The sequence below is a fragment of the Lucilia cuprina genome, chromosome 3, assembly GCF_022045245.1.
Source record: "Lucilia cuprina isolate Lc7/37 chromosome 3, ASM2204524v1, whole genome shotgun sequence".
Classification (NCBI taxonomy): domain Eukaryota; kingdom Metazoa; phylum Arthropoda; class Insecta; order Diptera; family Calliphoridae; genus Lucilia; species Lucilia cuprina.
The window spans coordinates 5,176,412-5,190,746 of NC_060951.1; the positions used below are offsets into that span (position 1 = coordinate 5,176,412).

The window sequence follows — 14,335 nt, forward strand, 5'->3', positions numbered from 1 at the left end:
GAATGATTTTTGTCATTTTTAAGAAATTGCGAAAATTGTCTATAGCATTATATTCCTAATAAGTTTTATAGTCTAAAACAATGTAAAATTTTACTCTATAGTCAATAACCAGTTCACTATTGTGAATGATTTTCCTTATTTTTTAGAATTTGAACATTTTTTTAACTGATTTCTAATCTCTTTTTCATTAGTAGTCATATCCCATCAATATATTTCACCTAGCATAAATATTTGCTAACTACTATTGTGAATGATTTTCCTTATTTTTAAGAAATTGCGAAAATTTTCTATAGCATTATATTCCTAATAAGTTTTATAGTCTAAAACAATGTAAAATTTTACTCTATATTCAATAACCAGTTCACTATTGTGAATGATTTCCCTTATTTTTTAGAATTTGAAAAATTGTTCAACTGATTTCTAATCTCTTAATGATAAGTAGTTATATTTCATCAAAATTTTTCACCTAGCTTAAATATTTGCAAACTACTATTGTGAATGATTTTTGTTATTTTTAAGAAATTGCGAAATTTTTCTATGGCATAGTACTCTAAACAAACTCTTTAGCTTTATAAAGTTAAAATGTTTACTCTAAACTAAACTTTAGCTAACTATTGTGAATGATTTTTGTTAGTTTATTAGAATTTCTTTAATTTGTCTTTCGTTTATTAATCGCCACTAAGTTTTCAGTAATAATCAATTGAAATTTTTTCTCTAGCTTTAAATTTTAAAAATACCATTGTGAATGATTTTCTTTATTTTTAAGAAATTGTGATTCTTTTCTATAGCATTCTATTCTAGACTAAGTTTGTAGTCTTAGGCAATTGAATTGTTTTCCTTAAATTAATGTTCAAACGACTATTGTGAATGATTGTTGGATAATTTTTAGAATTTGTGAAAAATTCCTTTTGTTTACTAATCGAGGTTATGTTTTTAGTAACTTTCAATTTAAAATTTTTATGTAGCTTTAATTTTTGTTAATACTATTGTGAATGATTTTTCTTAATTAATTAGTAATTGTTAAAATTTTCATGTATTTTTTCTCGTGATGAGGTTTGTTGTTTAATTTTCATTTAATTTAGTTTGTTTTTGATCATTAAACTACAATTTAATTGTTTTATATAACAAACATTTTGAACTATTTTTAACTTTATTTTGTTCTGTATTAACAAAACGACCTTGAAATTTAGTTGTGTCTCACTATCCCGGATATAGTTTAAATTGTTTGTTTATTTTATCATTGTAAAAATTTCCTTTTTTAATTATTGTATAATAAATATGTCAGCAGCCACTTTAAGCCTACAATTATTTATATAGTTCCCTAGTTGTAAGCAACACCATTTACAGCTCGATCAAGTGGTTTTTTCCCCTACTTCCTGCCTTTAAACCCCCTTGACTTTTCCCCTTTATTAGCAAAAGAAACTAGTTTAAATATAAATTAAAACACAATTTTACAATTTGTTTACATTTATAGGTTTGTTTATATGAACTTAAAGCCGGTTCTTTGTTTTCGTTTCGACAAGTCTTTCTTTGGCCTCTATTTTGTTTAATTTTGTTATGCAAATCTTTTTTTTTTCAAAACAAATTTTCCATTACGTTTGTTTTCTTTTAACTTCTGCTTTTTTAAAGTTTAATAAATAAATCAATATTTATTTAAATTTTATTTATTTATGTTATTTTTCTTTACATTAGAGTTTTAAAAACTAAAGTTTTTTAATGATTTTACAAACTAGTTTTGTTTACTTATCTAAAAGATAATTGAAGCGCTCTTTCCCTCCATATTTCTCTCTCTCTTAATACTTAAACTCTGTATGCAAATGCTGAATAACAAAAACAACAAAAAACTACACGTGCTGGTTAAACAGGTGGTTGACTGTCAGTAGTTTAGTTTAACTTGTTGTTGTTTATTATGAAAGCTTTTGACATATACATAAATAATATGACTGTAAGCAGGGTCGGTTAAGCAATTTCCAACCTACATTATTCTATTAATATATATCATGAACTACAGACGCCAGTTCCCTTTATAAGCCAACTATTGTGAATGAATTTTCTTATGTTCTTACAACTGTGGAATTTTTGTATGGTTTTCTAATCTTTATAAGATTTCCAGTAAGATTTCATCAAAAAATTTTGTATATCTTCAATATTTCTAAACTACTATTGTAAATGATTTTCGTTATTCTTAAGAAATTACAAAATCTTTTTACACCATTGTAATACTAACAAGTTTTATTATTCAAATCAATTTAAACTTTTACTTTATCTCCTAAAATAAGCCAACTATTGTGAATGAATTTCTTATTTTCTAACAATTTGGACATTTTTATACGGTTTTATAATCTTTATAAGATTTCTAGTAAGATTCCATCAACAAATTTTGTCTATCATCAATATTTCTAAACTACTATTGTGAATGATTTTCGTTATTTTTAAGAAATTTCATAATTTTTCAATGCCATTGTAATACTAGCAAGTTTTGTTGTTTAAATCAATTTAAACTTTTACTTTATCTCCCAAAATTAGCTAACTATTGTGAATGCATTTTCTTATTTTCTTACAACTTTGAAATTTTTGTATGGTTTTCTAATCTTTATAAGAATTCTAGTAAGATTCCATCAACAAATTTTTGTATATCTTCAATATTTCTAAATTGCTATTGTGAATGATTTTCGTTATTTTTGAGAATTTTCATAATTTTACTATGCCATTGTAATACTAGCAAGTTCTGTTATTCAAATCAATTTAAGTTTTTGCTCTAGCTGCATTATAAACCAACTATTGTGAATGAATTTTCTTATTTTCTTACAGTTTTAAGATTTTTATATGGTTTATTTATTTTGACAAGTTATCTAATAATTTTACATTTACAATTTTTTATTTTTATTTCTTTAATCTTTATGTGTTTCCAGTCCTGTCTTTATTTAAAAGTTTCATTATAAACTTGTCTTTTAAAAAGCTTTTCTGCATTAGCTGACAATTACACAGACACTGTTTTAGTCAATTTCTCTCTCTGTCTCTGCCTCTCTCTTCATTAATTTGCAATTTGGAAGAGTGTGCCAAAAAGGTGTTAAAGATAGAGAGATACATGTAGAGAGAATTGCAATTATACATATGTAGCTGCATACTACTGCAAAATCACTTAATTAAAGCAAAGCCAGATTGTTTACAAAGTGTAGCGACCATAGATGTGAACACATTTAAGGCGATAACTACAGTTTGTGAGTTTTTCAATATTACTTTAGATTTGCAAGTAATTTTTTGTAAATTTTGAAAGAAGTTTTTTAAAACTTTATGGTCCGTTGAATCTTAGTACTTTTGAGAATATTTTGATAAAATTTCTGTACAGTGGGTCAACTTATCTAGTCTTTGGAGTGCAAAATATATTTAAATATGTTTTAAACATATATTTTTTTTTTAATATTTCTTTGAATTTGAACACAATTTTTTGAACTTTCTGGAGAAGTTTCTTATAGAAATTTAGGATTCATGAAATCTTTATGCAATTGAGTTTATTTTGGTAAAATTTTATCACAGTGGGTCAACTTTTTTTGTTCTCAGAGCTTAAAATAGGTTTAGGGTTTTTTGTAAGAGATTTTTCAATATATCTTTTGAAAGAAGCTTTTTTAAAAATTTGATGTCTATAGAATCTTTGAACTCTTTAGAATATCTGGGCAAAATTTTATCACAGTGGGTCAACATTTCTAGTTTCCAGAGAACAATATATGCTTATATGTTTTAGCAAGAGAATTTTTAATATTTCTTTAGTTTTGAGTGAAATTTTTCAAAAACTTTGAAAGAAGCTTTTTTGAAAATTTGATGTCTATAGAATCTTTGAACTCTTTAGAATATATGGTCCAATTTTCATCACAGTGGATCAACATTTCTAGTTTCCAGAGAACAATATATGCTTATATGTTTTTGTAAAAGAATTTTCAATATTTCTTTAGTTTTGTGTGAAATTTTTTGAAAAACTTTGAAAGAAACTTTTTTAAAAATTTGATGTCTATAGAATCTTTGAACTCTTTAGAATATCTGGACAAAATTTCATCACAGTGGGTCAACATTTCTAGTTTCCAGAGAGCAATATATGTTTATATGTTTTTGTAAGAGAATTTTCAATATTTCTTTAGTTTTGAGTGAAATTTTTTGAAAAACTTTTTTTTAAAAATTTGATGTCTATAGAATCTTTGAACTCTTCAGAATATCTGGGCAAGATTTCATCACAGTGGGTCAACATTTTTACCTCCCAGAGAGCAATATATACTTATATGTTTTAGCAAGAGGATTTTCAATATTACTTCAGTTTTGAATGAAAATTTTAAAAACTTTGAAAGAATTTTTTATAAAACTTGAGAAGTACAGAATTTATAAACTCTTTAGAATATATAGACAAAATTTCAGAACAGTGGGTCAATTTTAATGAGCTCAAAAGAGAAAAAATCTTTTCTTATTTCAAATGTTTGTGGGTGGTTTTGTCGTTGGTAGTTTTAATTGTAAATCTGTACAAATTATAAATATTTTTGTTTTCTGTGGTTTGTGGTTTTAACGTCTACATTGTAATTCCAATTAAACGAAAAATCTCACAAAAAAAGCTTTTTTAAAGCAAATATGTGTCAGTATTTAAAAAACAATTAGTACGCAATTGTTAAGCCATAGAAAAGGACTTGAAAGTTGAATAGAATTTATTAAAAAAAATCAGTTTAAATCACAAATAAACTAAAACGTAAATAATTAGATTAAAAAAAACACACAAAATTAATTTCATGTTTAACAAACTGTTATTTTTGTTCATTTTTATTGCAGATGGTTTCATGGCAATCTTTCTGGTAAAGAAGGTGAAAAATTGTTATTGGAGCGTGGTAAGAATGGTTCATTTCTGGTACGTGAATCTCAATCAAAACCAGGTGATTTTGTTTTATCCGTACGTACCGATGATAAAGTAACTAATGTCATGATACGTTGGCAGGTAAGTTTCATAGAAATTATTACTATATAACATACACACTCACACTTTATTAAACTAACTAAAATTTCAAAAAAAAATCGATTTGTGTTTTTTTTCGGTTTCAAGTTCAAATAATGTAATTTACTAAATCTAAAGTTTTTCCTTATTATTGGTGACCTTGAATTAAAAGCAATAACAACAACAGCAACAACAACAACATCGCTCACTCATATTAAATAATTCTAAAAAAACAAAAGCAACAAAATATTTATTTATTCTAACGTTGAAAATAAATTTAATTCGTTTTACAAATATGACAAAACAATGACTTACTAATAGCAGCTAAATCATAACAACAAAAACACAATAACAATCACAACAACAACAACAAAAATAAATAATTAATATTTAGAGAATTTATTTAATTATTAACAATAACAATAAAAAGTGTTTAGGTTAAAAGAATTTAAATAATTTAGACTTTTAAAAAGAAAATAAAATTTTAGCAAATTTGACATAATTTCAACAATTTTCTTTCAATTAATGTTTAAATTTTAAACAAATTTTATAAAGTTCTTTATAAGCTAAATACTCTTTGCAATATCTTCTTAAAATTTTATCACAATGGGTCTACTTTTATTGCTCCTAGATAGACACAAAACTTTTAAGTATTTTTACTGGAAATTTTTAATATTTCTTTAAGTTTAATATAATTTTTTTTTTTTTAAAACTTTGTAAAAAGTCCATGTAACCTTTAAGTTTTTTTTGAATCGCAAGACTCTATAGCATAATCTAACAAAATTCTAACACAGTGGGTCAACTTTTTCTTAGGAGATTTTTAAAAATTTTTTTGGTTTAACCTTATTTTTAGCAAAATTTTCCCAGTAGCTCCCACGATTTCTAAAACCTTTTAGATTTTATATGTCAAATTTCAAGAAATTTGTAGCATACAGTGAGCAAACTGTTTAAAAGTAATTTTCTTAAGATATTTTTAATTTTCTTCAAGTTTAACTTAAATTTGCGCAAAACTTTTTAAGGAGACTGTATCGAAATTAAGGCTTCGGGAAATTCCTGAAGTCTTTAGTTTCTCTTTGCAAAATTTCATAACAATGGGCCTAAATTTTTAGCATACAGTGAGCAAACTGTTTAAAAGTAATTTTCTTAAGATATTTTTAATTTTCTTCAAGTTTAACTTCAATTTGCGCAAAATTTTTTAATGAGACTGTATCGAAATAAAGGTTTCAAGAAATTCCTGGACTCTTTAGATTCTTCTTGCAAAATTTTATAACAGTGGGCTTAAATTTGTAGCATACAGTAAGCAAACTGTTTAAAAGTAATTTTCTTAAGATATTTTTTAATTTTCTTCTAGTTTAACTTCAATTTGCGCAAAACTTTTTAAGGTGACTGTATCGAAATTAGGGTTTCGGGAAATTCCTGGATTCTTTAAATTCTTCTTGCAAAATTTCATAACTGTGGGCTTAAATTTGTAGCATACAGTAAGCAAACTGTTTAAAAGTAATTTTCTTAAGATGTTTTTAATTTTCTTTAAATTTAACCTCAATTTTTGCAAAACTTTTTAAGGAGACTGTATCAAAATAAAGGTTTCGGGAAATTCCTGGACTCTTTAGCAAAATTTCATAACAGTGGTCCTAAGTTTTTAGCATTCAGTGAGCAAACTGTTTAAAAGTAATTTTCTTAAGATATTTTTAATTTTCTTCAAGTTTAACTTCAATTTGCGCAAAATTTTTAAGGGGACTATATCGAAATCAAGGTTTCGGGAAATTCCTGGACTCTTTAGATTCTTATTACATCATTTCATAACAGTGGGCCTAAATTTTTAGCATACAGATAGCAAAATGTTTGGAAGTAATTTTCTTAAGATATTTTTAATTTTCTTCAAGTTTAACTTCAATTTGCGTAAAACTTTTTAAGGAGACTGTATCGAAATAAAGGTTTCGGAAAATTCCTGGACTCTTTAGATTCTTCTTGCAAAATTTTATAACAATGGGCTTAAATTTGTAGCAAACAGTAAGCAAACTGTTTAAAAGTAATTTTCTTAAGTTTTTTTTTTTAATTTTCTTCTACTTTAACTTCAATTTGCGCAAAACTTTTTAAGGTGACTGTATCGAAATTAGGGTTTCGGGAAATTCCTGGACTCTTTAGATTCTTCTTGCAAAATTTCATAACTGTGGGCTTAAATTTGTAGCATACAGTAAGCAAACTGTTTAAAAGTAATTTTCTTAAGATATTTTTAATTTTCAAGTTTAACTTCAATTTGCGCAAAACTTTTTAAGGAGACTGTATCGAAATAAAGGTTTCGGGAAATTCCTGTACTCTTTAGATTCTTTTTGCAAAATTTCATAACAGTGGGCTTAAATTTGTAGCAAACTGTTTAAAAGTAATTTTCTTAAGACGTTTTTAATTTTCTTCAAATTTAACCTCAATTTGCGCAAAACTTTTTAAGGGGACTGTATAGAATTCAAGTTTTCGGGAAATTCCTGGACTCTTTAGATTCTTCTTGCAAAATTTCATAACAGTGGAACTTAATTTGTAGCATAAAGGGAGCAATTTGTTTGGAAGTAATTTTCTTAAGATATTTTTAATTTTCTTCAAGTTTACCTTCAATTTGCGCAAAACTTTTTAAGGAGACTGTATCGAAATAAAGGTTTCGGAAAATTCTTAGACTCTTTAGATTCTTCTTGCAACATTTCATAACAGTAGGCCAAATTTTATAAAACAAAAAAAGTAAAATTTTCAGAAGTAAATTTTCATGAATTTTTTAATTATTTCTTCAAGTTTAACTTCAATTTGCGCAAAACTTTTTAAGGAGACTGTAGCAAAATTATGGTCTACGAAAATTCCTAGACTCTTTAGATTCTCCATACCAAATTTCATAACAGTGGGCCAAATTTTTCAGTAAAAAGAGAGTAAAAACTAAGAAAGTATTATTATGCTTTAATTTTAGGTTTTCCATGAAGTTAAATCACAATTTGGGCAAAACTTTCTAAGGTGACTGTATCAAAATTGTGGTTTCCTTAAATTCCTGGTCTCTTAAGACTCTCCTTGCAAAATTTCATGTAAATGGACCTTAAATTGTAGCTTAATAAACTTTTTAATTAAACATACATAAAAAAGTAAAAAAAAAATATTTTATTAATCTTTTTTTTCATTCTTTTTCCAGGATAATAAATACGATGTTGGTGGTGGTGAACCCTTTAACACTTTGTCCGAATTGATCGAACATTACAAACGTAATCCCATGGTTGAGACTTGTGGCACAGTGGTGCATTTGCGGCAACCATTCAATGCCACACGCATAACAGCGGCTGGCATTAATGCCAGAGTGGAGCAATTGGTTAAGGTGAGCTAGAAATTAGTTTTGTCAAATACATTTAACATTAACAATTCCAACGAACATTTTAATAGTTATAGACAAATCAAAAGATTTTTCAGTTGTTTTTACCTTTTAAGGCTTTTAAGCAGTTAAAACAATAGTGTCTGTCAAAAGTTGTTATTGTTGTTTAAATAATGTAAGTTTTTTTTTTTAATATAATTAAGTTTTTTTTTCATTTTCATAATCTTTTTTACATTTGAAAAGCTTACGCCAATATAATAACTATATAATAGCAAAAAGTAATTAATTTTTAGAACTTTTTTTGCTTTAAATCGTTTGGGAACATGTTGTGGTTTAGAAGAATAAAGGGAGATAGGGAGAGATTAAGGTTGCAAAAAATCATTAAAAAAATCTTCTTATTATAATTTATACATTATTAATAATAATTGATAAATGCGGTTAAAAAGTAATCATTTTTTATAATTGTTTGAGACAATAGAAATTTATAATTGAATTATTAATTACGAATTAGAAAAAACTAAATGAACAAATCTCTGATGACAAGCATTGTATCTCCAAATAGGGAATTTTCTTTTCTAGTAGAAGCCTAGTTCAGTTCTTGTTCAGTTCTAGTTCATTTCTAGTTCAGTTCTAGTTCAGTTCTAGTTCTGTTCTAGTTCTGTTCTAGTTCTGTTCTAGTTCTGTTCTAGTTCTGTTCTAGTTCTGTTCAAGTTCTGTTCAAGTTCTGTTCTAGTTCTGTTCTAGTTCTGTTCTAGTTCTGTTCTAGTTCTGTTCTAGTTCTGTTCTGTTCTAGTTCTGTTCTAGTTCTGTTCTAGTTATGTTCTAGTTCTGTTCTAGTTTTGTTCTAGTTCTGTTCTAGTTCTGTTCTAGTTCTGTTCTAGTTCTGTTCTAGTTCTGTTCTAGTTCTGTTCTAGTTCTGTTCTAGTTCTGTTCTAGTTCTGTTCTAGTTCTGTTCTAGTTCTGTTCTAGTTCTGTTCTAGTTCTGTTCTAGTTCTGTTCTAGTTCTGTTCTAGTTCTGTTCTAGTTCTGTTCTAGTTCTGTTCTAGTTCTGTTCTAGTTCTGTTCTGTTCTAGTTCTGTTCTAGTTCTGTTCTAGTTCTGTTCTAGTTCTGTTCTAGTTCTGTTCTAGTTCTGTTCTAGTTCTGTTCTAGTTCTGTTCTAGTTCTGTTCTAGTTCTGTTCTAGTTCTGTTCTAGTTCTGTTCTAGTTCTGTTCTAGTTCTGTTCTAGTTCTGTTCTAGTTCTGTTCTAGTTCTGTTCTAGTTCTGTTCTAGTTCTGTTCTAGTTCTGTTCTAGTTCTGTTCTGTTCTAGTTCTGTTCTAGTTCTGTTCTAGTTCTGTTCTAGTTCTGTTCTGTTCTAGTTCTGTTCTAGTTCTGTTCTAGTTCTGTTCTAGTTCTGTTCTAGTTCTGTTCTAGTTTTGTTCCAGTTCTGTTCTAGTTCTGTTCTAGTTCTGTTCTAGTTCTGTTCTAGTTCTGTTCTAGTTCTGTTCTAGTTCTGTTCTAGTTCTGTTCTAGTTCTGTTCTAGTTCTGTTCTAGTTCTGTTCTAGTTCTGTTCTAGTTCTGTTCTAGTTCTGTTCTAGTTCTGTTCTAGTTCTGTTCTAGTTCTGTTCTAGTTCTGTTCTAGTTCTGTTCTAGTTCTGTTCTAGTTCTGTTCTAGTTCTGTTCTAGTTCTGTTCTAGTTCTGTTCTAGTTCTGTTCTAGTTCTGTTCTAGTTCTGCTCTAGTTCTGTTCTAGTTCTAGTTCTAGTTCTGTTCTAGTTCTGTTCTAGTTCTGTTCTAGTTCTGTTCTAGTTCTGTTCTAGTTCTGATCTAGTTCTGTTCTAGTTCTATTCTAGTTCTGTTTTAGTTCTGTTCTAGTTCTGTTCTAGTTCCGTTCTAGGTCTGTTCTAGTTCAGTTCTAGTTCAGTTCTAGTTCTGTTCTATTGCCATTCTAATTCAGTTCACTCTACTTCAATTGTTTTGTTCCAATTAACAATTTCTTAATTTTTTCTTAATATTTTCTTTACAGGGTGGTTTCTGGGAAGAATTTGAAGCTTTACAACAAGACAGCCGTGATATATTCTCTCGCAATGAGGGCTACAAAATGGAAAATCGTAATAAAAATCGTTATAGAAATATTTTACCCTGTAAGTAGTTCATCTCATTGATGTTTTTTTAACAAATAATAAATTAAATTATTATAAAATCTTCCAGATGATCACACCCGTGTTAAACTTAATGATGTGGATCACACATTAGCCGGCGCTGAGTACATCAATGCCAACTATATACGCTTACCCACCGATGGTGAACAAAACAATATGAATGCCTCACAAGAGAGTCTCAATGCTATGGTATCCTCCTGTCCGGCCTGTACAGCGGCTCAAATGCAAAAGAATTGTCCCAATTGTCAAATACTTAATAAGACCTGTGTACAGTGTGCGGTGAAAACGGCCACTTTACCTTATAGTAATTGCACCACCTGCAACAAGAAGAATGATAATCTTAGCAAACAACAACATCAGCAACATAAACGCAGTGAATCCTTAACCAATTCCGCCTTAATGAGCACTAGTAGTAATGGTTGCTTAAGTCAACAACAGCAGCAGCAACCACCACCGCGTCCCGCCGCCCCTAGTTCGGCTACAGCCGCCTCACGTCCCCTTAATAAAAAGAATAGCAATGACTTAACCGAAAGGGAAATGTTTAAAACCTACATAGCCACCCAGGGTTGTTTGGCCAATACGATAACTGACTTTTGGAATATGATTTGGCAGGAAAATACTCGGGTCATTGTTATGACTACCAAAGAATATGAGAGAGGCAAAAATAAATGTGCCAAATATTGGCCCGATGAGGGACAGTGCAAACAATTTGGACCCGCTAAAATTCAATGTATCTCAGAGAATTCAACTAATGATTATACTTTAAGGGAATTTCTCTTCTCGTGGCGTGATCAGCCCGAGAGACGTATATTCCATTATCATTTTCAAGTCTGGCCTGATCATGGAGTGCCAGCTGATCCTGGTTGTGTTTTAAACTTTTTACAGGATGTTAATACTAAACAGGGACAATTGACACAAGCGGGTGAGAAACCGGTAAGTTGGAAGGGAAAATGTTAGAAAAGTTTTCTATAATTGTTTTATTGATTTTTGTTTAATTTTTTTGCAATAGGGTCCAATTTGTGTCCACTGTTCCGCTGGCATAGGTCGTACGGGTACCTTTATTGTGATTGATATGATTTTAGATCAAATCGATAGACATGGTAAGTCAAAAATTGCTTTAAATCTCAACTAGTGTGTAGACTATAGACTAGACTATAAAACAGACTATAGACTAGACTATAGACTAGACTATAGACTAGACTATAGACTAGACTATAGACTAGACTATAGACTAGACTATAGACTAGACTATAGACTAGACTATAGACTAGACTATAGACTAGACTATAGACTAGACTATAGACTAGACTATAGACTAGACTATAGACTAGACTATAGACTAGACTATAGACTAGATTATAGACTAGACTATAGACTAGACTATAGACTAGACTATAGACTAGACTATAGACTAGACTATAGGCTAGGCTATAGACTAGACTATAGACTAGACTCTAGACTAGACTCTAGACTCGACTATAGACTAGACTATAGACTAGACTATAGACTAGACAATAGACTAGACTACAGACAAGACTAGACTATAGACTAGACTATAGACTGGACTATAGACTAGATTATAGACTAGACTATAGACTAGACTATAGACTAGACTATAAACTAGACTATAAACTAGACTATAGACTAGTTCTGTTCTGTTTTAGTTCTTTTCTAGTTCTGTTTTAGTTCTGTTCTAGTTCTGTTTTAGTTCTGTTCTAGTTCTGTTCTAGTTCTGTTCCAGTTCAGTTCTAGTTCAGTTCTAGTTCAGTTCTAGTTCAGTTCTAGTTCAGTTCTAGTTCAGTTCTAGTTCAGTTCTAGTTCAGTTCTAGTTCAGTTCTAGTTCAGTTCTAGTTCAGTTCTAGTTCAGTTCTAGTTCAGTTCTAGTTCAGTTCTAGTTCAGTTCTAGTTCAGTTCTAGTTCAGTTCTAGTTCAGTTCTAGTTCAGTTCTAGTTCAGTTCTAGTTCAGTTCTAGTTCAGTTCTAGTTCAGTTCTAGTTCAGTTCTAGTTCAGTTCTAGTTCAGTTTTAGTTCAGTTTTAGTTCAGTTCTAGTTCAGTTCCAGTTCAGTTCCAGTTCAGTTCTAGTTCCTTTCTAGTTCCTTTCTAGTTCAGTTCTAGTTCAGTTCTAGTTCTGTTCTAGTTCAGTTCTAGTTCTGTTCTAGTTCTGTTCTAGATCTGTTCTAGTTCTGTTCTAGTTCTGTTCTAGTTCTATTCTAGTTCTGTTCTGGTTCAGTTCAGGCTATAGACTAAATTTTAATTTCTTTACTGTACAACTTTTATTTAAATTTCTTTTTTCATTCTTCATATTTTTCAGGTTTAGATACTGAAATTGATATACAACGCACAATCCAAATGGTACGTTCCCAACGTTCTGGCTTAGTACAAACGGAAGCACAATATAAATTTGTTTATTATGCTGTCCAGCATTATATACAAACACTTATACAACGTAAACGGGCCGAAGAGCAAAGTTTACAAGTGGGAAGGGAATATACAAATATAAAGTAAGTATTGGAAAGCAAAGAAAGAAATATTGTTCAGTTTCTAAAAGTATGAAATTTTTTCTGTAGGATAAAAAGAGAATTGTTTTCACTTTTTGGTGTTAATGTAAAATTTACGTTATTTATGTTTTCCCCTCTTTCCAGATATACAGGCGAAATTGGTAATGATACACAAAGATCTCCTTTACCACCTAATTTAAGTTTAGCTAGTAAACAACTACAACAACAGCAGCAGCAACAATGTGCTAACCCAACAGCCACAAACTGCAGTAGTGGTAGCAGCAGCAGCAGTAGTAGTAATAATATTAACAATTGTAATGACAACATTAATCAACAGCAACAACAATCAACGAAATCAACATCAATGTTTAATAAAATGCCATTACCCTCACCAACAACAACACCAAGCAGTCGACAAAAATTACAACAACATGTCGCCTATATAACAAACATTCAACAGCAACAACTACAAAAGCAACAGCAACTGTTATATAGCAATGATTTGTATCAAAATAGTAATAGCAGCAGCAGCAATACAACAACGCCAAAACACAACGAACAACAACAACAGCAGCAGCAGCAACAACAACAGACAGGTAAGCAGGTTTCCTCTACCTCTACTACCAACTCCTCTTCCTCCTCCACCACCAACACTACCACCACCAGGCCCGGTTTGTTCAAATTGTTTACTCCCGTCATTTTTCAGCCTACGAAAACATTCCCAAAGACATGATGAGGCATCAAAATCCTCATCATCTTCAACAACAGCAACATTATGCGCCACCTCCTCCGACACCGCCACGTAAAACATGACAATTAAAATTTTAATTTTGTTAACAAAAAAATGTTTTTTTTTATAATACCTCTTGTTTTGTTTTTGTTTCTGTATATGTCAAGCATGGAAAACTGCAATTCTGGAATAGTACTAACTTGTAACAAAAAGAAAGAATGTACTCTGTATAAAGTACTAAAGAAATTTTCCGCTAGACTACACTAAAGACTTGGTTTTAAACTAGTCTATAGACTTGTCTAAACACTAGACAAGAGACTAGACTGGAGATTAGATTATATACTAGACTAAAGACTACATTATAGACTTAGCTATAGGCTGGACTAGACTAAAGACTATATTATAGAATAAGACATAAACTAGCTTTGAGACTAGACTATAGTCTAGAACACAAACCAGCCTATAGGCAAGACTATGGACAAGGCTAAAGGCTAGACTATCGACTAGACTATAGACTAGTTTAGAGACAAGACTGTAATCTATCCTATAGACTATACTATAGACTAGACTATAGACTAGACTATAGACTAGACTATAGACAAGACTATAGACTGGACTATAGACTAGACTATAGACTAGACTATAGACTAGACTATAGACTAG

The 14,335-nt window shown here is 29.7% G+C and overlaps 1 protein-coding gene across 3 annotated transcripts in view; it reads left to right on the forward strand.

The window, feature by feature from the left end:
- Positions 1-13,954, forward strand: part of LOC111685385 (tyrosine-protein phosphatase corkscrew) — a 56,257-nt gene extending 42,303 nt beyond the window's left edge. For 2 of the 3 annotated variants that reach the window (XM_046945903.1, XM_023447646.2), the window contains 7 exons: positions 4,807-4,969; positions 8,130-8,309; positions 10,309-10,426; positions 10,494-11,377; positions 11,454-11,544; positions 12,756-12,945; positions 13,087-13,954. In XM_046945903.1, coding sequence (XP_046801859.1) covers positions 4,807-4,969; positions 8,130-8,309; positions 10,309-10,426; positions 10,494-11,377; positions 11,454-11,544; positions 12,756-12,945; positions 13,087-13,675 — 2,215 coding nt within the window. In that variant the 3' untranslated portion in view covers positions 13,676-13,954. The remainder of the gene's footprint in view (positions 1-4,806; positions 4,970-8,129; positions 8,310-10,308; positions 10,427-10,493; positions 11,378-11,453; positions 11,545-12,755; positions 12,946-13,086) is intronic. The other variant, XM_046945902.1, reaches the window with a different exon arrangement.
- The last annotated feature ends 381 nt before the right edge of the window (positions 13,955-14,335 follow it).